This window comes from Drosophila obscura, unplaced genomic scaffold (assembly GCF_018151105.1).
Source record: "Drosophila obscura isolate BZ-5 IFL unplaced genomic scaffold, ASM1815110v1 contig_97, whole genome shotgun sequence".
Taxonomy (NCBI): Eukaryota; Metazoa; Arthropoda; class Insecta; order Diptera; family Drosophilidae; genus Drosophila; species Drosophila obscura.
In genome coordinates this window covers 71,151-97,065 of record NW_024542891.1, presented here as the reverse complement: position 1 = coordinate 97,065, position 25,915 = coordinate 71,151, and the positions used below count along the sequence as shown (strand labels likewise).

The window sequence follows — 25,915 nt, the reverse complement described above, 5'->3', positions numbered from 1 at the left end:
ACTCAGTCAGTATATACATTATTGAGCTTATGATTTTAAAGAATTTTAGAAAAAAAAAAAATTTTACATTTTACATTTTTTTGCTACATATGATATCTACATCTACATATACAATGTATATTCTACATCTAACATGTAGATTGTACATGTTCCATTCATATTCTATATTCTATTCTATCTCCTCCGCTAGGGGTTGCTCGCGCACTGAACGCGGCAGAGTGTGCGAGCGAGAAGGAAAATGAGTTGTGTTGTCATGATCGGGAGGGGGGAGGGGAAGCAACTGAAAATTTCTTCATTCTGGCTATAATTATGATCCGATCTGATTCAGATTCGGCAATCTAGCAGATGGGGGCTTTTTACCACACTGCGCTTTTAGTTTTATCGTATCTTTAAAACTGTGCCTGCCACAGATTTTCGTCCTTTGTGTGGGCGGAAGGGGGCGGGGCGAAATTTTGAAATACACTTGTAGCAGTGTGATATCACAAGAGTTTCCAGACTACCAAATTTGGTTGCCCTAGCTTTTATAGTCTCTGAGATCTAGGCGCTCAACAAGACAGACAGACGGACAGACAGACATGGCTCTATCGACTCGGCTATTTATGCTGATCAGGAATATATATACTTTATGGGGTCGGAAACGTTTCCTTCTCTGCGTTACACATCCACTTTTACCACGAATCTAATATACCCCTTAACTCTTTTTTAAGTACGGGTATAAAAAAAACAAAATAGCACAAGAAGAAAATACCAGAAGACCGCCAAGAAGTCCCAAGAAATGAAATGCAATCCAATAAACCAAAAAAATAAAATAAAAGCCTCCACTGGAACAAGCAAAAAGCAGTTTAATTTTCAGAGGTTTTCCTCCGCTCATCAGATCAGAGCAGAGCAGAGCGGGGAGTGTTCTGAATATATGTATTAAAGGTATTATAGGTAGATAATTGTACACTCTCTATGAGCTGTTTTAGAGCTTTTCTGTGCTGCTTTCTGAGGCATATGCGTGAAATACAGTGAATGGATTACCTTCAGGCGTATCTATTAGAAGTTGCTGAGACTTCGAAGTCAGAAGTGTGGCGTTCTGCTGCATTCAATTTGAAAGAAAATACAAAAAATTCTACCAAAACATAAACCGACAAAAATCAATAGAGTTCGCATGTGTTTTACTTGCTTGGAAAAGTATTTCATCTAGTTAGCATTTACTTTTCTGTTCGTATCGTTTGATTTGAGGCTGGGCAATATTTCATTCTAGCACTGACTTTGGAGCTGTACGCTTGTTTTTATATTTTTGTATTTTTAGTATTAGCGTAAAACAAAATTTCTATCGTTTTACAAATTTTAAGTATCTAAAAGTATCTAATTGTTTCAACAAAATTTCCATCCACGTTCGGACGAAGTCACGCAACTGGGGACAGCTCCGACCATGGCAGCAGCCAGATCTGCTGCGGCTGCGCCCTATCCGGCACCTGCTTCACATCCACCCGCTGGCCAGCCAAAGAGGAATATTCTTCCTCGCGTCGCAGGACTCAGCAGTGGTCAGGCCCCCCCTCAAAAAGTGCAGAAATTGACGCCACTGGCTTGGCCAGTACCCAACAAGAAGGCGTTGCCTCATCTTCAGGAATCAAAGGTGAAGCAATTGAAGACCCAACTGGCTCGACCAGTGCCCAAGAAGAAGGCGTCGCCTCATCCTCAGGAATCGCCGAATCCGGCGGACTACACTGATGGACATGATGGTGATGATGAAATGATGGTGGACTCCAGCGATAACTGGAGCAGCTGGACGACTTCATGCGATAGCTTCACCTCTATGCAGCCCTACAGCGATAACTGGAGCAGCTGCAGCTGGAGCAGTACCTCTATGCAGCCCTCTATCGGCCGCTACTCGAACGCCAACGAGCTGTCAACGATGTTGTCCTGCTTGAGCTCCGATGCTACCGCAACGCCGTCGATGGGGTCATGCTTGAGCCTCAATCGCACCGCAACGCCGTCGATGAAGTCCTGCCTGAGTCCCCCTAGCCTCTCGGCCCAGTCGACGCACTCGATGGTGACATGCCTGACCTCCGATGGCCACCCAACAGAAACGAAAATGCCCGAAAACGGAATTCCCGAAAACGGAATTCCCGACAATGGATGGACTTCGCCGATGGTTGCAGCCATATCCTCGCTGCCCATTCCCCCACAGGTGTCATGCGGCACGCAGACAGAGGAACCGCCATCGACAAGTGCCCGTGGGCGTCGGTTCAAGGCCAAGAAGTGGACGACACGTTTGGCCGGGGGACGGGCAAAGTCTTCCAAAAAGGTCAGAGCGGCACTGAATGAATGGACGCCGATGGTGGAAAAGCTACTGTTGGCAGCCATATCCTCGCTGCCCATTCCCCCACAGGTGCCATGCGGCACCCAGGAAGAGGAAACGCCACCGAAGGTCAGAGCGGCACCGCGAGTGGACGAATCAGAGTCGGGCATGCTCAAGAAAATCCTGGTGGCAACAGTGCAGGTATTCCTGTTCGTCGGGATGAGCATTGCCCTGTGCATTCCGGATGCGGATTGCCCCTCGTTACGTGGCCAAGATCTATAAATTTTATGTGTTGTGAAGGTTGCAGACCAAAAATACAAAATTTAGAATGTCTGGACAAAAATTGTATTAAGAATTTTTTTTGGGAACAGTCTTCTTATTTTATCGCAAAAATATTGAACCTTCCCCACTGTACATGCATTCCATAGAGAGCCCAAATGCAAGATCAGAAGCTTTTATCTTGAAAAGCTCTCTCTTCGAAATTGCACGTGCGAGCGCCGTTCACATGTGAGCTTTTCTCTCCGCAAGCATAGCTTACGGCTAGCCCTTCGAGAACCTTCTTAGCTCTCTCATACCCAGCTTTTGGAGGGGTAAAATAGTTAGGCTAAGTGCATGCTGCACAGAACAAAAGTGCATTCAAAGTTGGAAGACTTAATTAATGTGCGTACAGAACATATAAAAAGAAAAACGTGGTGAAAATTCTGCAAAACCATAAAAGGGAACATAAACCCAATAAAAACCATTTGAAAAGTGTTGTGGCTGCAAAGAACAAAAACTACAAACCAAACCCTGGATAAGGTACGCAAAGAAAATGAAAAAGTGACCTTATTACATAATTTCACGTATGTACTGTACATAGGTTATGATCCACGTGTGGCAGAAAATTGCTGACCTGGCCTGACCACCCCTCAAGGAGGGGGGGTCCGCTTCATGACGATCATCAGTCCTTCTTCTTGGTGCCACCGGACCTTGCCTGCAGGCATAGAAACGGATGGACTTGGCGATCGGAACCGAGCCGTTTATACTCACGCGCAATTAAGCCGCTCAACAACAACGACAATATAAAACCATCTAAAATATTATATCACCGCGCCTTGTGTAAAGAAAATGTTGGTGCTTGCACATGTAGGGTGTGGAAAAATTAGCTCAGCGGTCATTGCCCTTGCGGCTGACCATACACCTATGCGCATTTAACTAGACCCACCTGACCGTATGTCACCTATTCTCTCCTTCTCTCAGGTTATTAAAATTGTTCGATGCCGACATTCTAAAAGCCACTTAAGGGAAGAAAAATAAATCACAAAATCTAGAAAAGAAAATTTAATGAAAAGTTATGGATCGAAGAAAAAAATAGAAAAGAAAATTGTTTAATAATATTAGATATTCCTAGACGTTAACTTAGAAATAGAAGAAAAAAAAAATGAAATTTATGCCTAGTTAGGAATAGATTTTAAAAGGTGCATCATCGGTCTCATTGTGTCCATGGAAGGGTATTGGTAAAATACCTCTTCATAACGCTTCTTGTTATTTTGCATATTCCTACATTTCTTTAACAGTTTTTATTGCAAACGTGAAATTGGGCCCAACGACACCAGCAGCTGTTTAAAAGTCTGTAAGTAGACACACATATATACACATACACTCCGGGTCAGGAGAATAGCGTCTACACAGTGAGACATGCATGCTTAACCATATATAAAATGAATTATTATTAACTACAATCACTACAATTATGCCATTTAATTCCTTTAATTAATTCATTCTTACTTTATATTTTGATTATATTATTTTTATTCATATTTGATCATTCTCTTGAATTCCTATGTCTTAAATTAGTCCCACATATATATACCCATGCAGTAAAAATAGTTTTAAGGGTTAGGGTAGAAATAATGGGGGTTACAAACAACATGAAGTCATACAAGTCAAAGTAAAATTATAACGATTAACATGAATTTCTAATCTGATTTTTGGGAGGGGTTCCTAAGGCACATAGCGCAGCAGCAGAAGGTTTTGGGTAGAACCATAATGGCATATTCTTATGTTATTCTACATGGAGGGTGGGTCAAGAGGGAAGAGCACAACCACCTTGCTCTTCACAGTAGGTAGTGGACCTTAAGTTCCGTCCGGGTTTGTAATTCCGATCCCAGTTCCCGTAAATCTGTCTACGATTTTGTTAGGTGACGGAGTTCGTTTTCGCAGCACAACACCCACCCCATTTTCCCTGAGCCTAGCCGGCCAACCTTTAGTAGACAGAGAGTGCTGACGAGACGACACTTCCCGTGTCCGTTACAGTGTATTGAATCGGCGGTGATGGCCGACACAAAATATATCTATATAAATTGTAATATTATATATTTGTATGTATTAAGTTTATTCAAGCATTTATTTATGTACAGCAAGTGTGTCTATGAGCATATGTAATATGTACGTGTGTGTGTGTGTTCGAAACCATAACCGTTTATTTTTTATTTGAATAACCATTTGCTTAATATTTAAGAGGACTCGCATTTACCTTTACCCGTTCGTAGTGTGAAGAACACAACTTTTGTATCGGGTAAGCTGTGTAAGCTACGGATAGCGGATAGCGGGTATATGCGGGTAAGCTGTGTATCGGGTAGCATTTAGCGTGTGGTAAGCGGTTCAGCGTGGGCTCGTTTGCGCGCATGCCGCGTGGCATTGCTTAAAACCAAAGCAAGAGTTAGAATTGTACTCTCAAATCATCGAACAACGAAACGGTTAAGAACACCCCCGGTTAACACCCCTGCCTCCGGAATCGCCGGCCGAGACAAAGGCGAAGGGGAGTCCGCACAGGAACACAACGAGTAGGGCGTACCGCATGATGAACTGATAAAAAGGAACTCTGTGTCGGATTGCTGCTGGAAGCTTGACTCCACCGAAACTGATGCTCTATTCCGGCCCAGAACAGCGCTTATATAGCATTTACTATGGCCCAAAATCCAACCGAGTCAAGCTGCTGCACCCGGAACCTGGTTCAGCATAAGCATCTGAAGCTCTCGGCTCAGCACAAAGCCATAGATCTTGAGAAGGCAGCTGCACCTGCAATCACTGCCAAGGTGCAGCACACGGGGGCAACACTGGCCATTTGTAAACTGTTGAGCCACTGCCTCTTCATTAATTATGTGCCACAAACGCCCTCGGCCTGGCACTTGTAGCTCTCCGTAGCTCTGTCACTTATCACATAATATTTGCATAGCTCTTGATACCCTCTAGAAGGGGGTAATGGTGGTGTGGAGTAGTGCGAATGTACTTACTACAAACTACATTATTCTAGTTTTAAATGATTTAAATCCGCAATGCTAGCATTCGCTTTTCTTTCTTCCCGCGTACATTTGGTCAGCAGTCAGTGCTGTGAACTTTTTAGAGGAAAGGAAGTTGTTCTGTGGTCCAACATGAAAAAAAGCTTTTAAAATTTGAGCTTTAAGTCGAACTTTAAAACTAGCCAGAACTAGCTATAAAATAGCTGTGTTTGATCGATGAGCGTTTTCCTCAATATAGTTGTTCAAGGATGGGGGTGTGTCAATCTCCAGTGAGCTAATTATACTCGAGCGTAGAAATTTGCTGTAAAAGAGGAGGGGGGGGGGGGGGGGAAATTGGGTTAAGGGGCCGAAGCGGACCCAATTTAAAAAAAAGGGGGGGGTGTTTGGAGGGAGAGCAAAAATTTTTAGTGGGGTTCGAAATGCATGAGCCCTGAACATAAGCGGGCTTCTATTCTAGCTTCTAGGCATCGGATTACGATGTCAAATACAAATTACTATTATAAAATTAAAATTATAAAATTTATTTACGAACTAAAACATTAATAATACCCAACTACATATTTGAAAATAAAAGAATATAAATATAGGTAAATATAAATAAACGTAAATAAAACAATTGAGATAAAAGTGCAAATAAATATAAATAAAACGAGAAGGAACGTGTGAGTCGCTTCTGGGGACGCGACTCTACTTTATACCCGTACTCAGTCAGTATATACATTATTGAGCTTATGATTTTAAAGAATTTTAGAAAAAAAAAAATTTTACATTTTACATTTTTTTGCTACATATGATATCTACATCTACATATACAATGTATATTCTACATCTAACATGTAGATTGTACATGTTCCATTCATATTCTATATTCTATTCTATTCTCCTCCGTTAGGGGTTGCTCGCGCACTGAACGCGGCAGAGTGTGCGAGCGAGAAGGAAAATGAGTTGTGTTGTCATGATCGGGAGGGGGAGGGGAAGCAACTGAAAATTTCTTCATTCTGGCTATAATTATGATCCGATCTGATTCAGATTCGGCAATCTAGTAGATATGGGCATTCTCTACGATACTGCGTTTTTAGTTTTATCGTATCTTTAAAACTGTGCCTGCCACAGATTTTCGTCCTTTGTGTGGGCGGAAGGGGGCGGGGCGAAATTTTGAAATACACTTGTAGCAGTGTGATATCACAAGAGTTTCCAGACTACCAAATTTGGTTGCCCTAGCTTTTATAGTCTCTGAGATCTAGGCGCTCATCAAGACGGACAGACAGACAGACAGACGGACAGACAGACATGGCTCTATCGACTCGGCTATTGATGCTGATCAGGAATATATATACTTTATGGGGTCGGAAACGTTTCCTTCTCTGCGTTACACACATCCACTTTTACCACGAATCTAATATACCCCTTAACTCTTTTTTAAGTACGGGTATAAAAAAAGCAAAATAGCACAAGAAGAAAATACCAGAAGACCGCCAAGAAGTCGCCAAGAAATGAAATGCAATCCAATAAACCAAAAAAATAAAATAAAAGCCTCCACTGGAACAAGCAAAAAGCAGTTTAATTTTCAGAGGTTTTCCTCCGCTCATCAGATCAGAGCAGAGCAGAGCGGGGAGTGTTCTGAATATATGTATTAAATGTATTATAGGTAGATAATTGTACACTCTCTATGAGCTGTTTTAGAGCTTTTCTGTGCTGCTTTCTGAGGCATATGCGTGAAATACAGTGAATGGATTACCTTCAGGCGTATCTATTAGAAGTTGCTGAGACTTCGAAGTCAGAAGTGTGGCGTTCTGCTGCATTCAATTTGAAAGAAAATAAAAAAAATTCTACCAAAACATAAACCGACAAAAATCAATAGAGTTCGCATGTGTTTTACTTGCTTGGAAAAGTATTTCATCTAGTTAGCATTTACTTTTCTGTTCGTATCGTTTGATTTGAGGCTGGGCAATATTTCATTCTAGCACTGACTTTGGAGCTGTACGCTTGTTTTTATATTTTTGTATTTTTAGTATTAGCGTAAAACAAAATTTCTATCGTTTTACAAATTTTAAGTATCTAAAAGTATCTAATTGTTTCAACAAAATTTCCATCCACGTTCGGACGAAGTCACGCAACTGGGGACAGCTCCGACCATGGCAGCAGCCAGATCTGCTGCGGCTGCGCCCTATCCGGCACCTGCTTCACATCCACCCGCTGGCCAGCCAAAGAGGAATATTCTTCCTCGCGTCGCAGGACTCAGCCGTGGTCAGGCCCCCCCTCAAAAAGTGCAGAAATTGACGCCACTGGCTTGGCCAGTACCCAACAAGAAGGCGTCGCCTCATCCTCAGGAATCGCCGAATCCGGCGGACTACACTGATGGACATGATGGTGATGATGAAATGATGGTGGACTCCAGCGATAACTGGAGCAGAAGAAGCAAGAAGAAGGCGTCGCCTCATCCTCAGGAATCGCCGAATCCGGCGGACTACACTGATGGACATGATGGTGATGATGAAATGATGGTGGACTCCAGCGATAACTGGAGCAGCTGGACGACTTCATGCGATAGCTTCACCTCTATGCAGCCCTACAGCGATAACTGGAGCAGCTGCAGCTGGAGCAGTACCTCTATGCAGCCCTCTATCGGCCGCTACTCGAACGCCAACGAGCTGTCAACGATGTTGTCCTGCTTGAGCTCCGATGCTACCGCAACGCCGTCGATGGGGTCCTGCTTGAGCCTCAATCGCACCGCAACGCCGTCGATGAAGTCCTGCCTGAGTCCCCCTAGCCTCTCGGCCCAGTCGACGCACTCGATGGTGACATGCCTGACCTCCGATGGCCACCCAACAGAAACGAAAATGCCCGAAAACGGAATTCCCGACAATGGATGGACTTCGCCGATGGTTGCAGCCATATCCTCGCTGCCCATTCCCCACAGGTGTCATGCGGCACGCAGACAGAGGAACCGCCATCGACAAGTGCCCGTGGGCGTCGGTTCAAGGACAAGAAGTGGACGACACGTTTGGCCGGGGACGGGCAAAGTCTTCCAGAAAGGTCAGAGCGGCACTGAATGAATGGACGCCGATGGTGGAAAAGCTACTGTTGGCAGCCATATCCTCGCTGCCCATTCCCCCACAGGTGCCATGCGGCACCCAGGAAGAGGAAACGCCACCGAAGGTCAGAGCGGCACCGCGAGTGGACGAATCAGAGTCGGGCATGCTCAAGAAAATCCTGGTGGCAACAGTGCAGGTATTCCTGTTCGTCGGGATGAGCATTGCCCTGTGCATTCCGGATGCGGATTGCCCCTCGTTACGTGGCCAAGATCTATAAATTTTATGTGTTGTGAAGGTTGCAGACCAAAAATACAAAATTTAGAATGTCTGGACAAAAATTGTATTAAGAATTTTTTTTGGGAACAGTCTTCTTATTTTATCGCAAAAATATTGAACCTTCCCCTTTGTACATGCATTCCATAGAGAGCCCAAATGCAAGATCAGAAGCTTTTATCTTGAAAAGCTCTCTCTTTCGAAATTGCACGTGCGAGCGCCGTTCACATGTGAGCTTTTCTCTCCGCAAGCATAGCTTACGGCTAGCCCTTCGAGAACCTTCTTAGCTCTCTCATACCCAGCTTTTGGAGGGGTAAAATAGTTAGGCTAAGTGCATGCTGCACAGAACAAAAGTGCATTCAAAGTTGGAAGACTTAATTAATGTGCGTACAGAACATATAAAAAGAAAACGTGGTGAAAATTCTGCAAAACCATAAAAGGGAACATAAACCCAATAAAAACCATTTGAAAAGTGTTGTGGCTGCAAAGAACAAAAACTACAAACCAAACCCTGGATAAGGTACGCAAAGAAAATGAAAAAGTGACCTTATTACATAATTTCACGTTCCTGGACAAGGAACTACCGAAGAAAACCGCCGAGAAAACCATCGTCATATGGGATAATCGACCCACCAAGCAGACACCAACTACAAAGCACCCAGAACAGCAGAAAGGCCATGATCACAGCAGCAGTAGAAAATATAACGTTACCGACGCCACGCTAAAGTGACGAGATTAACACCGACGAATCCAAAGACTCGGCAAAAGCCCAAGGACAGGATAACCCGGTAAAAAGGCGATCCTCAGCACCCGCCAAGCGACGCCACTAATCTCTCCATCACCCACCCGGCAGAAAGGGGGGGTGTAACGAACCATGGTTCTAGCCATGGCTCGTCACAAACGGCGAAGGGTCAGCGCATCCACGCTGGCGGGAGACAATAACCAAACTGATATACACCGAGCTAGCGAACCATGGCTCTAGCCACGGTTCTCCACAAATAGCGGTGTGTCAGCACCTCGGAAATAAAATGGTCTTAAGCACACAATTAATTAAGAACTCTCGATCAACAACACCCCACCTCTTGAGACAATTGTGAAATCAGCAGCCTACAATAAGCCAAGCCGACACAATTTCGCAATGAGAGATATCATTGGCGTTATTTCACAATAGGTCAAGCTAGCATAAAATTATCGACCTACCGACCCAAATTCAGATATCACCTTACCCAACTGCAGCCCGCACCTTCCGGGATGCAGCCTCAGCAAAACCACCCTGACCCACTAACAATTGTCAACGAAGCACAAAGCTTCGAACCCACTTACCGCGCTCCACAATTATTGTTATCCAATAACCTTAAGTCAGCAAGAATTAATTATTTCCGGGTCTCAGGTGCTATCGCCAGCTGCATAAAAGGGCCAAGATCGGCTGAAAGAGTAGGCAGTCCATCAGCCCGAATACAAGACACTGTGCTACGCAGTCCCTCAGTCACACACCCAAGACACTGTACTACACAGTCCCTCAGTCACACACCCAAGACACTATAGCTATATATAGCTATAGCTGTTACGCACCCCCAAGCTGGAGCCTGCACGAGTTCCAGAGTATGGTGGTGGAGATAGCCTCGGACGCTCAGAATCGGTCGCCAACGGTCATAGCAGGAGATTTTAATGCGTGGGCCGTTGAATGGGGCAGCCGCGAGACAAATGCGAGAGGATACTGCCTCCTAGAGGCATTCGGCCCTCTCAACGTAGGTATAGCTAACGATGGCAGGAAGCAGACATTTAGAAAGGCGGGTCGGGGATCGTTTATCGACATCACCCTCCTAAGCGTGTCCCTACTTCGCGAAGCTACATGGACAGTCAGTGAAGAATTCACTTTCAGCGACCACCAGGCGATACTCTTCGACCTCAACAACCGGAAAAACAAGGTCAGGCCGAAAACAACCGGTCCAAAATGGAAGGCGGAAGGTTTGGATGTGGAAGCATTCACGGAAACTTTCAACCAACCATACTGGATGCAGGGATCGGCGGAGGAGAGGACAACCGAGCTACAACGGAGGATTGCAGCGGCGTGTGACGCATCTATGCCACGAAGGAGAGCAAGCAATCGGGTCGCCCCATGTTACTGGTGGAATGACCAGATAAGCGAGCTTAGGAAAGCGTGTCTTCATGCTAGAAGACGTTCCCAAAGAACAAGGGGGCGCCCAGTTTTTCAAGCAAGGCTCGACGAGTTCCGGATGGCCAAGAAGGAACTGAAGATGGGGATCAAGCGCAGTAAAGCCAGCAGCTTCAGCCAAATATGCGAGGAGGCAGATGTCAATCCTCGGGGCACCGCCTATAGAGTGGTCACCAAGAGACTGCGTAGCCAGTTCACGCCAAGGATAACGTGTCCCACGACATTAATCAGGATCATCGAGGCACTGTTCCCGCGGTACCCTACGGATCGGAGGACATACTCGGCAACAACGGGAAACGTACCGCCTGTTACCCTGGTTGAAGTCCAAACAGCGTGCAGAGGAATGGGAGACACAAAGACGCCAGGGCCCGATGGCGTGCCCAATAGAGCCCTCAAACTGGCGATCAACGTCGCTCCCACCCCTTTCATGGAGTTATTTACTCAATGCCTCGTGGAAGGAATCTTTCCAAAGCCTTGGAAGCAGCAGAAGCTCATTCTACTGCCGAAGGGAGACAAGCCGGCAGACGACCCCTCCTGCATATCGACCAATCTGCCTTCTAGATGCAGTGGGCAAAATATTCGAGAAGGTCATATACAATCGCCTATTGGTGTCATCGGAGGAAAGGGGAGCACTCTCGGACGCGCAGTATGGCTTCCGTAATCCCGTTCGACTGTTGACGCAGTGACGCTGGTCACGAGCATAGCAGCGAAGGCAATTGAGGGAAAACGATGGAGATGGGGAGAAAAAGAGTATTGTGCCGTGGTAACTCTGGACGTGAGAAACGCGTTTAACACTGCGCGCTGGAGCACAATCCTGACATCCCTGGAAAAGGCCGATCTCCCGAGCTATCTTGTGCGGATAGTAGCAAGCTACCTATCAGATAGAGTACTCCTGTACGACACGGACGACGGAACGAGGCGGTACCCAGTCACAGCAGGTGTCCCACAGGGGTCAGTACTTGGCCCGCTATTATGGAACCTGATGTACGACGAAGTCCTCCGGATCAGGCTTCCTCCAGGGTGCACGCTTGTAGGCTTCGCTGATGACCTAGCGCTAGTCGTCGTGGCTAAGCACGTACGTGAAGCTGAGGTGGCAGCAAATAGCGCTATCCAGACAATAGGAGAGTGGCTCGAGAGCGCAGGACTGGATCTGGCAGGACATAAAACTGAAGCTGTCCTTATATCCAGCAGGAAGACCATGGAGTTTATGACACTACAGGTAGGAAACGAGTGCATTGTATCAGCTCCATGCCTCAAATACCTTCGAAGTCATCCTTGATAACCGGTTGAGCTTTAGGAGCCACATAGAGCACGCTAGCAGGAAGGCGGCACGATTGCAGATGGCCCTAGCGCGTATGATGCCCAACATTGGCGGACCCAGGGCTGGAAGTCGGCTACTCCTTTCCAGGGTAGTTACCTCTGTCCTTATGTATGCGGCGCCAGTCTGGAGTGCTGCGTTGAGAAATGTGCAGCTCCGGCGCAAGATGGCTTCGGTCTATCGACTTAGCGCACTGCGAGTCATATCAGGATTCCGAAGCAGTCTCAGACGACGCTGCGCTGGTACTGGCAGGTATGATTCCGGTGGATATACTGGCCAAAGAGTTGGAGGCGGCATACATCCGAAGGAAAGCAGGAGAGAGCGGGACTACTGCAGGAGTCAGATCCGAAAGAACGCGATCGATTCAGACATGGCAGGAGAGATGGGACGCCTCGACGAAAGGTAGATGGACCCACAGGCTTATACCTAGCTGGAGTTATGGATAGGACGGAAGAATGGACACACAAACTACTACGTTACGCAATTCCTAACAGGACATGGATGCTCTAGGGTTACCCTTACAGGTTCAAGCACGAACCATCACCTATATGCCCGGAGTGCGACGAGCAACGAGAAAGCTCGGAGCATGCAGTGTACCAATGCCGTAGATACCTGGAAATGTGCAGGACGATTCCGCCTCCCGATGAAGTTATCGGTCATATGCTGGAAAGCGAGGAGGCCTGGAAGCGGACGTGTACACAGATAACAGAGGTAATGATTGACCTGAGAAAATGCGAGAGGTTAAGGAAGGAACAGGAGAGTGCCCTAATGTAGGCAACCCGCCCCCGCGAAGCAATACCTAACGGTGATACCGCGGGGTGCAGTGGTGTAGCTGCGTGTGTGTGGTGAGTTTAGCTGGGAAGCCCCGGAGGGGTAGTCCAGTTCGTTGTTTGGCACGGGCCAGACGCGTCTTACCAAAAGATTCTCACCCACCATGGCGTATCCATGGAAAAAAAAAAAAAACACCCAAGACACTGCACAAGGCAGTCCCTCAGTCACACACCCAAGACACTGTACTACGCAGTCCCTCAGTCACACACCCAAGACACTGCACTAGGCAGTCCCTCAGCCAAAACACAAGACACTGCACCCCCAGTCCAACGGCTCCAAGGCAAAGTAACAAGATCCGCAAGTAATCCATCGTACACAAACCCACAAAGAATTAAGTAATAAAAATAATAAACACCAGCAAAACCAAAAACCACGATCTTCTTGAAGTATTTTTGTCAGCAACAAAACGCTCCTCCTGTGTCCTCCTCCTCTTTCGGTCAGACAAGGCCGCTCCGAACCTGAAAGTCACCTGCGATCTACAAATTGTCTTGTAGAGGACCCTGGACAGGCTGATGCTTACCTCAGCCTGAAATAGGACCTCACAATCTTATTATTCTTTATTATTTACACAATTATTCATTTTATTTATTTTTGAAATATTCAAAATATTGTTTCGCTCTCACCCGGCCCTCTTCCTTCTTGTTGATTCGTTTTTTTAACGGAATTAATGGTGTTCCATGTGCTACATGGATTACATTGTAAATTTTATTTATATTGATTGTAAATTATAACTAATGAACACAAAATTTAATTTGGAGATAAGTCAGCCCCGGTGACTGTGTCGGTTTGGGTTTCACCATCGCAGTTCTCCTGCTCAGCCTCGGGGAGCGAGGCTTACACGATTAGGGGTCCTTCAGTTTGTCCGTTACTGGTTCCGCCAGTTTGTCCGTTACTGGTTCCTTCAATTGGTCCGTCAATGGTGCGTGGGGCTGAACGAGTGCGCACCTTTCCCGTCCCTAGCTTTTTTCCCGAGCGGAGTGGCATGCCCGGGATGAGGGGCTCATCGACGCTGCTGCGAAGATCAGTATATTCGACCTGTACGGCGCGAGGCGGCTGCTCGCTTGAAGGGCTGCTTATGGGCAGCTTGGTGACAAGGCCGTCAATGGTGCGTGCCTCATCATTGTAAGCAAATTAGTGGGCTAGGGAATCGGAAATGGACTACACCCTCTGCCTACTGTAACAAATGCATTCCAACTCATTATTCTCAGGCGCGGTGTTGGGCATGGGAGAGAGAGGAGAACGCTGTATATTCCGGCTCAGGCTCGTCGGCTAGGAGGGTGGTGGTCTTGCTCCACTCCCATGATTGGCCTTTCTTCACTATAATATTCTAAATAAGTTGCCTGCTAGGAACAAGCGAAAACCGGAATAGAGAATCCCACTTACTTCCCAACCAACAAACATACTAAAGGGAATGGAACTATTCCGCTGCACCTGCTGGTTCTCCTACTCGACCTCAGGTGTTGATGAGGCGTAACATGCCCACCCTACCGTTGGCCATTCTGCCCCCTGGCCCACATCCGAATGGCCCCTTCTTAGGGCAATTCTTCTAGGGCATGGGATTAGCCGATGTCAAATACAAATTACTATTATAAAATTAAAATTATAAAATTTATTTACGAACTAAAACATTAATAATACCCAACTACATATTTGAAAATAAAAGAATATAAATATAGGTAAATATAAATAAACGTAAATAAAACAATTGAGATAAAAGTGCAAATAAATATAAATAAAACGAGAAGGAACGTGTAGTCGCTTCTGGGGACGCGACTCTACTTATACCCGTACTCAGTCAGTATATACATTATTGAGCTTATGATTTTAAAGAATTTTAGAAAAAAAAAAATTTTACATTTTACATTTTTATGCTACATATGATATCTACATCTACATATACAATGTATATTCTACATCTAACATGTAGATTGTACATGTTCCATTCATATTCTATATTCTATTCTATTCTCCTCCGTTAGGGGTTGCTCGCGCACTGAACGCGGCAGAGTGTGCGAGCGAGAAGGAAAATGAGTTGTGTTGTCATGATCGGGAGGGGGAGGGGAAGCAACTGAAAATTTCTTCATTCTGGCTATAATTATGATCCGATCTGATTCAGATTCGGCAATCTAGTAGTATGGGCATTCTCTACGATACTGCGTTTTTAGTTTTATCGTATCTTTAATACTGTGCCTGCCACAGATTTTCGTCCTTTGTGTGGGCGGAAGGGGGCGGGGCGAAATTTTGAAATACACTTGTAGCAGTGTGATATCACAAGAGTTTCCAGACTACCAAATTTGGTTGCCCTAGCTTTTATAGTCTCTGAGATCTAGGCGCTCATCAAGACGGACAGACAGACAGACAGACGGACAGACAGACATGGCTCTATCGACTCGGCTATTGATGCTGATCAGGAATATATATACTTTATGGGGTCGGAAACGTTTCCTTCTCTGCGTTACACACATCCACTTTTACCACGAATCTAATATACCCCTTAACTCTTTTTTAAGTACGGGTATAAAAAAAGCAAAATAGCACAAGAAGAAAATACCAGAAGACCGCCAAGAAGTCGCCAAGAAATGAAATGCAATCCAATAAACCAAAAAAATAAAATAAAAGCCTCCACTGGAACAAGCAAAAAGCAGTTTAATTTTCAGAGGTTTTCCTCCGCTCATCAGATCAGAGCAGAGCAGAGCGGGGAGTGTTCTGAATATATGTATTAAAGGTATTATAGGTAGATAATTGTACACTCTCTATGAGCTGTTTTAGAGCTTTTCTGTGCTGCTTTCTGAGGCATATGCGTGAAATACAGTGAATGGATTACCTTCAGGCGTATCTATTAGAAGTTGCTGAGACTTCGAAGTCAGAAGTGTGGCGTTCTGCTGCATTCAATTTGAAAGAAAATACAAAAAATTCTACCAAAACATAAACCGACAAAAATCAATAGAGTTCGCATGTGTTTTACTTGCTTGGAAAAGTATTTCATCTAGTTAGCATTTACTTTTCTGTTCGTATCGTTTGATTTGAGGCTGGGCAATATTTCATTCTAGCACTGACTTTGGAGCTGTACGCTTGTTTTTATATTTTTGTATTTTTAGTATTAGCGTAAAACAAAATTTCTATCGTTTTACAAATTTTAAGTATCTAAAAGTATCTAATTGTTTCAACAAAATTTCCATCCACGTTCGGACGAAGTCACGCAACTGGGGACAGCTCCGACCATGGCAGCAGCCAGATCTGCTGCGGCTGCGCCCTATCCGGCACCTGCTTCACATCCACCCGCTGGCCAGCCAAAGAGGAATATTCTTCCTCGCGTCGCAGGACTCAGCCGTGGTCAGGCCCCCCCTCAAAAAGTGCAGAAATTGACGCCACTGGCTTGGCCAGTACCCAACAAGAAGGCGTCGCCTCATCCTCAGGAATCGCCGAATCCGGCGGACTACACTGATGGACATGATGGTGATGATGAAATGATGGTGGACTCCAGCGATAACTGGAGCAGAAGAAGCAAGAAGAAGGCGTCGCCTCATCCTCAGGAATCGCCGAATCCGGCGGACTACACTGATGGACATGATGGTGATGATGAAATGATGGTGGACTCCAGCGATAACTGGAGCAGCTGGACGACTTCATGCGATAGCTTCACCTCTATGCAGCCCTACAGCGATAACTGGAGCAGCTGCAGCTGGAGCAGTACCTCTATGCAGCCCTCTATCGGCCGCTACTCGAACGCCAACGAGCTGTCAACGATGTTGTCCTGCTTGAGCTCCGATGCTACCGCAACGCCGTCGATGGGGTCCTGCTTGAGCCTCAATCGCACCGCAACGCCGTCGATGAAGTCCTGCCTGAGTCCCCCTAGCCTCTCGGCCCAGTCGACGCACTCGATGGTGACATGCCTGACCTCCGATGGCCACCCAACAGAAACGAAAATGCCCGAAAACGGAATTCCCGACAATGGATGGACTTCGCCGATGGTTGCAGCCATATCCTCGCTGCCCATTCCCCCACAGGTGTCATGCGGCACGCAGACAGAGGAACCGCCATCGACAAGTGCCCGTGGGCGTCGGTTCAAGGCCAAGAAGTGGACGACACGTTTGGCCGGGGGACGGGCAAAGTCTTCCAGAAAGGTCAGAGCGGCACTGAATGAATGGACGCCGATGGTGGAAAAGCTACTGTTGGCAGCCATATCCTCGCTGCCCATTCCCCACAGGTGCCATGCGGCACCCAGGAAGAGGAAACGCCACCGAAGGTCAGAGCGGCACCGCGAGTGGACGAATCAGAGTCGGGCATGCTCAAGAAAATCCTGGTGGCAACAGTGCAGGTATTCCTGTTCGTCGGGATGAGCATTGCCCTGTGCATTCCGGATGCGGATTGCCCCTCGTTACGTGGCCAAGATCTATAAATTTTATGTGTTGTGAAGGTTGCAGACCAAAAATACAAAATTTAGAATGTCTGGACAAAAATTGTATTAAGAATTTTTTTTGGGAACAGTCTTCTTATTTTATCGCAAAAATATTGAACCTTCCCCACTGTACATGCATTCCATAGAGAGCCCAAATGCAAGATCAGAAGCTTTTATCTTGAAAAGCTCTCTCTTTCGAAATTGCACGTGCGAGCGCCGTTCACATGTGAGCTTTTCTCTCCGCAAGCATAGCTTACGGCTAGCCCTTCGAGAACCTTCTTAGCTCTCTCATACCCAGCTTTTGGAGGGGTAAAATAGTTAGGCTAAGTGCATGCTGCACAGAACAAAAGTGCATTCAAAGTTGGAAGACTTAATTAATGTGCGTACAGAACATATAAAAAGAAAAACGTGGTGAAAATTCTGCAAAACCATAAAAGGGAACATAAACCCAATAAAAACCATTTGAAAAGTGTTGTGGCTGCAAAGAACAAAAACTACAAACCAAACCCTGGATAAGGTACGCAAAGAAAATGAAAAAGTGACCTTATTACATAATTTCACGTTCCTGGACAAGGAACTACCGAAGAAAACCGCCGAGAAAACCATCGTCATATGGGATAATCGACCCACCAAGCAGACACCAACTACAAAGCACCCAGAACAGCAGAAAGGCCATGATCACAGCAGCAGTAGAAAATATAACGTTACCGACGCCACGCTAAAGTGACGAGATTAACACCGACGAATCCAAAGACTCGGCAAAAGCCCAAGGACAGGATAACCCGGTAAAAAGGCGATCCTCAGCACCCGCCAAGCGACGCCACTAATCTCTCCATCACCCACCCGGCAGAAAGGGGGGGGGTGTAACGAACCATGGTTCTAGCCATGGCTCGTCACAAACGGCGAAGGGTCAGCGCATCCACGCTGGCGGGAGACAATAACCAAACTGATATACACCGAGCTAGCGAACCATGGCTCTAGCCACGGTTCTCCACAAATAGCGGTGTGTCAGCACCTCGGAAATAAAATGGTCTTAAGCACACAATTAATTAAGAACTCTCGATCAACAACACCCCACCTCTTGAGACAATTGTGAAATCAGCAGCCTACAATAAGCCAAGCCGACACAATTTCGCAATGAGAGATATCATTGGCGTTATTTCACAATAGGTCAAGCTAGCATAAAATTATCGACCTACCGACCCAAATTCAGATATCACCTTACCCAACTGCAGCCCGCACCTTCCGGGATGCAGCCTCAGCAAAACCACCCTGACCCACTAACAATTGTCAACGAAGCACAAAGCTTCGACCCACTTACCGCGCTCCACAATTATTGTTATCCAATAACCTTAAGTCAGCAAGAATTAATTATTTCCGGGTCTCAGGTGCTATCGCCAGCTGCATAAAAGGGCCAAGATCGGCTGAAAGAGTAGGCAGTCCATCAGCCCGAATACAAGACACTGTGCTACGCAGTCCCTCAGTCACACACCCAAGACACTGTACTACACAGTCCCTCAGTCACACACCCAAGACACTGCACAAGGCAGTCCCTCAGTCACACACCCAAGACACTGTACTACGCAGTCCATCAGCCCAAACACAAGACACTGCACAAGGCAGTCCCTCAGTCACACACCCAAGACACTGTACTACGCAGTCCCTCAGTCACACACCCAAGACACTGCACTAGGCAGTCCCTCAGCCAAAACACAAGACACTGCACCCCCAGTCCAACGGCTCCAAGGCAAAGTAACAAGATCCGCAAGTAATCCATCGTACACAAACCCACAAAGAATTAAGTAATAAAAATAATAAACACCAGCAAAACCAAAAACCACGATCTTCTTGAAGTATTTTTGTCAGCAACAAAACGCTCCTCCTGTGTCCTACCTCTCTTTCGGTCAGACAAGGCCGCTCCCAACCTGAAAGTCACCTGCAATCTACAAATTGTCTTGTAGAGGACCCTGGACAGGCTGATGCTTACCTCAGCCTGAAATAGGACCTCACAATCTTATTATTATTTATTATTTACACAATTATTCATTTTATTTATTTTTGAAATATTCAAAATATTGTTTCGCTCTCACACGGCCCTCTTCCTTCTTGTTGATTCGTTTTTTTAACGGAATTAATGGTGTTCCATGTGCTACATGGATTACATTGTAAATTTTATTTATATTGATTGTAAATTATAACTAATGAACACAAAATTTAATTTGGAGATAAGTCAGCCCCGGTGACTGTGTCGGTTTGGGTTTCACCATCGCAGTTCTCCTGCTCAGCCTCGGGGAGCGAGGCTTACACGATTAGGGGTCCTTCAGTTTGTCCGTTACTGGTTCCGCCAGTTTGTCCGTACTGGCCAATTGGTCCGTGGTGGGGGGCTGAACGAGTGCGCACCTTTCCCGTCCCTAGCTTTTTTCCCGAGCGGAGTGGCATGCCCGGGATGAGGGGCTCATCGACGCTGCTGCGAAGATCAGTATATTCGACCTGTACGGCGCGAGGCGGCTGCTCGCTTGAAGGGCTGCTTATGGGCAGCTTGGTGACAAGGCCGTCAATGGTGCGTGCCTCATCATTGTAAGCAAATTAGTGGGCTAGGGAATCGGAAATGGACTACACCCTCTGCCTACTGTAACAAATGCATTCCAACTCATTATTCTCAGGCGCGGTGTTGGGCATGGCAGAGAGAGGAGAACGCTGTATATTCCGGCTCAGGCTCGTCGGCTAGAAGGGTGGTGGTCTTGCTCCACTCCCATGATTGGCCTTTCTTCACTATAATATTCTAAATAAGTTGCCTGCTAGGAACAAGCGAAAACCGGAATAGAGAATCCCACTTACTTCCGACCAACAAACATACTAAAGGGAATGGAACTATTCCGCTGCACCTGCTGGTTCTCCTACTACGACCTCAGGTGTTGATGAGGCGTAACATGCCCACCCTACCGTTGGCCATTCTGCCCCCTGGCCCACATCCGAATGGCCCCTTCTTAGGGCAATTCTTCTAGGGCATGGGATTAGCCGATGTCAAATACAAATTACTATTATAAAATTAAAATTATAAAATTTATTTACGAACTAAAACATTAATAATACCCAACTACATATTTGAAAATAAAAGAATATAAATATAGGTAAATATAAATAAACGTAAATAAAACAATTGAGATAAAAGTGCAAATAAATATAAATAAAACGAGAAGGAACGTGTGAGTCGCTTCTGGGGACGCGACTCTACTTATACCCGTACTCAGTCAGTATATACATTATTGAGCTTATGATTTTAAAGAATTTTAGAAAAAAAAAAATTTTACATTTTACATTTTTTTGCTACATATGATATCTACATCTACATATACAATGTATATTCTACATCTAACATGTAGATTGTACATGTTCCATTCATATTCTATATTCTATTCTATTCTCCTCCGTTAGGGGTTGCTCGCGCACTGAACGCGGCAGAGTGTGCGAGCGAGAAGGAAAATGAGTTGTGTTGTCATGATCGGGAGGGGGAGGGGAAGCAACTGAAAATTTCTTCATTCTGGCTATAATTATGATCCGATCTGATTCAGATTCGGCAATCTAGTAAGTATGGGCATTCTCTACGATACTGCGTTTTTAGTTTTATCGTATCTTTAAAACTGTGCCTGCCACAGATTTTCGTCCTTTGTGTGGGCGGAAGGGGGCGGGGCGAAATTTTGAAATACACTTGTAGCAGTGTGATATCACAAGAGTTTCCAGACTACCAAATTTGGTTGCCCTAGCTTTTATAGTCTCTGAGATTAGGCGCTTCATCAAGACGGACAGACAGACAGACAGACAGACGGACAGACAGACATGGCTCTATCGACTCGGCTATTGATGCTGATCAGGAATATATATACTTTATGGGGTCGGAAACGTTTCCTTCTCTGCGTTACACACATCCACTTTTACCACGAATCTAATATACCCCTTAACTCTTTTTTAAGTACGGGTATAAAAAAAGCAAAATAGCACAAGAAGAAAATACCAGAAGACCGCCAAGAAGTCGCCAAGAAATGAAATGCAATCCAATAAACCAAAAAAATAAAATAAAAGCCTCCACTGGAACAAGCAAAAAGCAGTTTAATTTTCAGAGGTTTTCCTCCGCTCATCAGATCAGAGCAGAGCAGAGCGGGGAGTGTTCTGAATATATGTATTAAAGGTATTATAGGTAGATAATTGTACACTCTCTATGAGCTGTTTTAGAGCTTTTCTGTGCTGCTTTCTGAGGCATATGCGTGAAATACAGTGAATGGATTACCTTCAGGCGTATCTATTAGAAGTTGCTGAGACTTCGAAGTCAGAAGTGTGGCGTTCTGCTGCATTCAATTTGAAAGAAAATACAAAAAATTCTACCAAAACATAAACCGACAAAAATCAATAGAGTTCGCATGTGTTTTACTTGCTTGGAAAAGTATTTCATCTAGTTAGCATTTACTTTTCTGTTCGTATCGTTTGATTTGAGGCTGGGCAATATTTCATTCTAGCACTGACTTTGGAGCTGTACGCTTGTTTTTATATTTTTGTATTTTTAGTATTAGCGTAAAACAAAATTTCTATCGTTTTACAAATTTTAAGTATCTAAAAGTATCTAATTGTTTCAACAAAATTTCCATCCACGTTCGGACGAAGTCACGCAACTGGGGACAGCTCCGACCATGGCAGCAGCCAGATCTGCTGCGGCTGCGCCCTATCCGGCACCTGCTTCACATCCACCCGCTGGCCAGCCAAAGAGGAATATTCTTCCTCGCGTCGCAGGACTCAGCCGTGGTCAGGCCCCCCCTCAAAAAGTGCAGAAATTGACGCCACTGGCTTGGCCAGTACCCAACAAGAAGGCGTCGCCTCATCCTCAGAATCGCCGAATCCGGCGGACTACACTGATGGACATGATGGTGATGATGAAATGATGGTGGACTCCAGCGATAACTGGAGCAGAAGAAGCAAGAAGAAGGCGTCGCCTCATCCTCAGGAATCGCCGAATCCGGCGGACTACACTGATGGACATGATGGTGATGATGAAATGATGGTGGACTCCAGCGATAACTGGAGCAGCTGGACGACTTCATGCGATAGCTTCACCTCTATGCAGCCCTACAGCGATAACTGGAGCAGCTGCAGCTGGAGCAGTACCTCTATGCAGCCCTCTATCGGCCGCTACTCGAACGCCAACGAGCTGTCAACGATGTTGTCCTGCTTGAGCTCCGATGCTACCGCAACGCCGTCGATGGGGTCCTGCTTGAGCCTCAATCGCACCGCAACGCCGTCGATGAAGTCCTGCCTGAGTCCCCCTAGCCTCTCGGCCCAGTCGACGCACTCGATGGTGACATGCCTGACCTCCGATGGCCACCCAACAGAAACGAAAATGCCCGAAAACGGAATTCCCGACAATGGATGGACTTCGCCGATGGTTGCAGCCATATCCTCGCTGCCCATTCCCCCACAGGTGTCATGCGGCACGCAGACAGAGGAACCGCCATCGACAAGTGCCCGTGGGCGTCGGTTCAAGGCCAAGAAGTGGACGACACGTTTGGCCGGGGGACGGGCAAAGTCTTCCAGAAAGGTCAGAGCGGCACTGAATGAATGGACGCCGATGGTGGAAAAGCTACTGTTGGCAGCCATATCCTCGCTGCCCATTTCCCCCACAGGTGCCATGCGGGCACCCAGGAAGAGGAAACGCCACCGAAGGTCAGAGCGGCACCGCGAGTGGACAAATCAGAGTCGGGCATGCTAAAGAAAATCCTGGTGGCAACAGTGCAGGTATTCCTGTTCGTCGGGATGAGCATTGCCCTGTGCATTCCGGATGCGGATTGCCCCTCGTTACGTGGCCAAGATCTATAAATTTTATGTGTTGTGAAGGTTGCAGACCAAAAATACAAAATTTAGAATGTCTGGACAAAAATTGTATTAAGAATTTTTTTTGGGAACAGTCTTCTTATTTTATCGCAAAAATATTGAACCTTCCCCACTGTACATGCATTCCATAGAGAGCCCAAATGCAAGATCAGAAGCTTTTATCTTGAAAAGCTCTCTCTTCGAAATTGCACATGCGAGCGCCGTTCACATGTGAGCTTTTCTCTCCGCAAGCATAGCTTACGGCTAGCCCTTCGAGAACCTTCTTAGCTTTCTCATACCCAGCTTTTGGAGGGGTAAAATAGTTAGGCTAAGTGCATGCTGCACAGAACAAAAGTGCATTCAAAGTTGGAAGACTTAATTAATGTGCGTACAGAACATATAAAAAGAAAAACGTGGTGAAAATTCTGCAAAACCATAAAAGGGAACATAAACCCAATAAAAACCATTTGAAAAGTGTTGTGGCTGCAAAGAACAAAAACTACAAACCAAACCCTGGATAAGGTACGCAAAGAAAATGAAAAAGTGACCTTATTACATAATTTCACGTTCCTGGACAAGGAACTACCGAAGAAAACCGCCGAGAAAACCATCGTCATATGGGATAATCGACCCACCAAGCAGACACCAACTACAAAGCACCCAGAACAGCAGAAAGGCCATGATCACAGCAGCAGTAGAAAATATAACGTTACCGACGCCAATAAAGTGACGAGATTAACACCGACGAATCCGAAGACTCGGCAAAAGCCCAAGGACAGGATAACCCGGTAAAAAGGCGATCCTCAGCACCCGCCAAGCGACGCCACTAATCTCTCCATCACCCACCCGGCAGAAAGGGGGGGGTGTAACGAACCATGGTTCTTAGCCATGGCTCGTCACAAACGGCGAAGGGTCAGCGCATCCACGCTGGCGGGAGACAATAACCAAACTGATATACACCGACTAGCGAACCATGGCTCCCCACGGTTCTCCACAAATAGCGTGTGTCAGACCCAAAATGGTCTTAAGCCACAATTAATTAAGAACTCCCGATCAACAACACCCCACCTCTTGAGACAATTGTGAAATCAGCAGCCTACAATAAGCCAAGCCGACACAATTTCGCAATGAGAGATATCATTGGCGTTATTTCACAATAGGTCAAGCTAGCATAAAATTATCGACCTACCGACCCAAATTCAGATATCACCTTACCCAACTGCAGCCCGCACCTTCCGGGATGCAGCCTCTAGCAAAACCACCCTGACCCACTAACAATTGTCAACGAAGCACAAAGCTCCGACCCACTTACCACGCTCCACAATTATTGTTATCCAATAACCTTAAGTCAGCAAGAATTAATTATTTCCGGGTCTCAGGTGCTATCGCCAGCTGCATAAAAGGGCCAAGATCGGCTGAAAGAGTAGGCAGTCCATCAGCCCGAATACAAGACACTGTGCTACGCAGTCCCTCAGTCACACACCCAAGACACTGCACAAGGCAGTCCCTCAGTCACACACCCAAGACACTGCACAAGGCAGTCCCTCAGTCACACACCCCAAGACACTGTACTAGGCAGTCCATCAGCCCAAACACAGACACTGCACAAGGCAGTCCCTCAGTCACACACCCAAGACACTGTACTACGCAGTCCCTCAGTCACACACCCAAGACACTGCACTAGGCAGTCCCTCAGCCAAAACACAAGACACTGCACCCCCAGTCCAACGGCTCCAAGGCAAAGTAACAATCCAAGTAATCCATCGTACACAAACCCACAAAGAATTAAGTAATAAAAATAATAAACACCAGCAAAACCAAAAACCACGATCTTCTTGAAGTATTTTTGTCAGCAACAAAACGCTCTCCTGTGTCTCCCTCTCTTTCGGTCAGACAAGGCCGCTCCCCCAAACCTGAAAGTCACCTGCGATCTACAAAATTGTTGTAGAGGACCCTACAGGCTGATGCTTACCTCAGCCTGAAATAGGACCTCCACAATCTTATTATTATTTATTATTTACACAATTATTCATTTTATTTATTTTTGAAATATTCAAAATATTGTTTCGCTCTTCACACCCTCTTCCTTCTTGTTGATTCGTTTTTTTAACGGAATTAATGGTGTTCCATGTGCTACATGGATTACATTGTAAATTTTATTTATATTGATTGTAAATTATAACTAATGAACACAAAATTAAATTTGGAGATAAGTCAGCCCCGGTGACTGCGTGGTTCAGTTTCACCATCGCAGTTCTCCTGCTCAGCCTCGGGGAGCGAGGCTTACACGATTAGGGGTCCTTCAGTTTGTCCGTTACTGGTTCCGCCAGTTTGTCCGTTACTGGTTCCTTCAATTGGTCCGTCAATGGTGCGTGGGACTGAACGAGTGCGCACCTTTCCCGTCCCTAGCTTTTTCCCGAGCGGAGTGGCATGCCCGGGAACGAGGGGCTCATCGACGC

General features: G+C 45.9%; 1 protein-coding gene across 5 annotated transcripts in view; it reads left to right on the top strand.

Annotated features, from left to right (window-relative positions):
• Positions 1-7,519: 7,519 nt before the first annotated feature.
• LOC111071616 overlaps positions 7,520-25,915 on the top strand; it is a 33,273-nt gene continuing 14,877 nt past the window's right edge. Inside the window, exons 1-3 of one of the 5 annotated variants that reach the window (XM_041596204.1) lie at positions 7,520-7,997; positions 16,600-16,774; positions 22,517-22,633. In XM_041596204.1, coding sequence (XP_041452138.1) covers positions 7,704-7,997; positions 16,600-16,774; positions 22,517-22,633 — 586 coding nt within the window. In that variant the 5' untranslated portion in view covers positions 7,520-7,703. Of the gene's footprint in view, positions 8,942-16,599; positions 16,775-22,099; positions 22,460-22,516; positions 22,634-25,915 lie in introns of those variants that run through there. The other 4 variants (XM_041596205.1, XM_041596208.1, XM_041596206.1 and 1 more) reach the window with 4 other exon arrangements.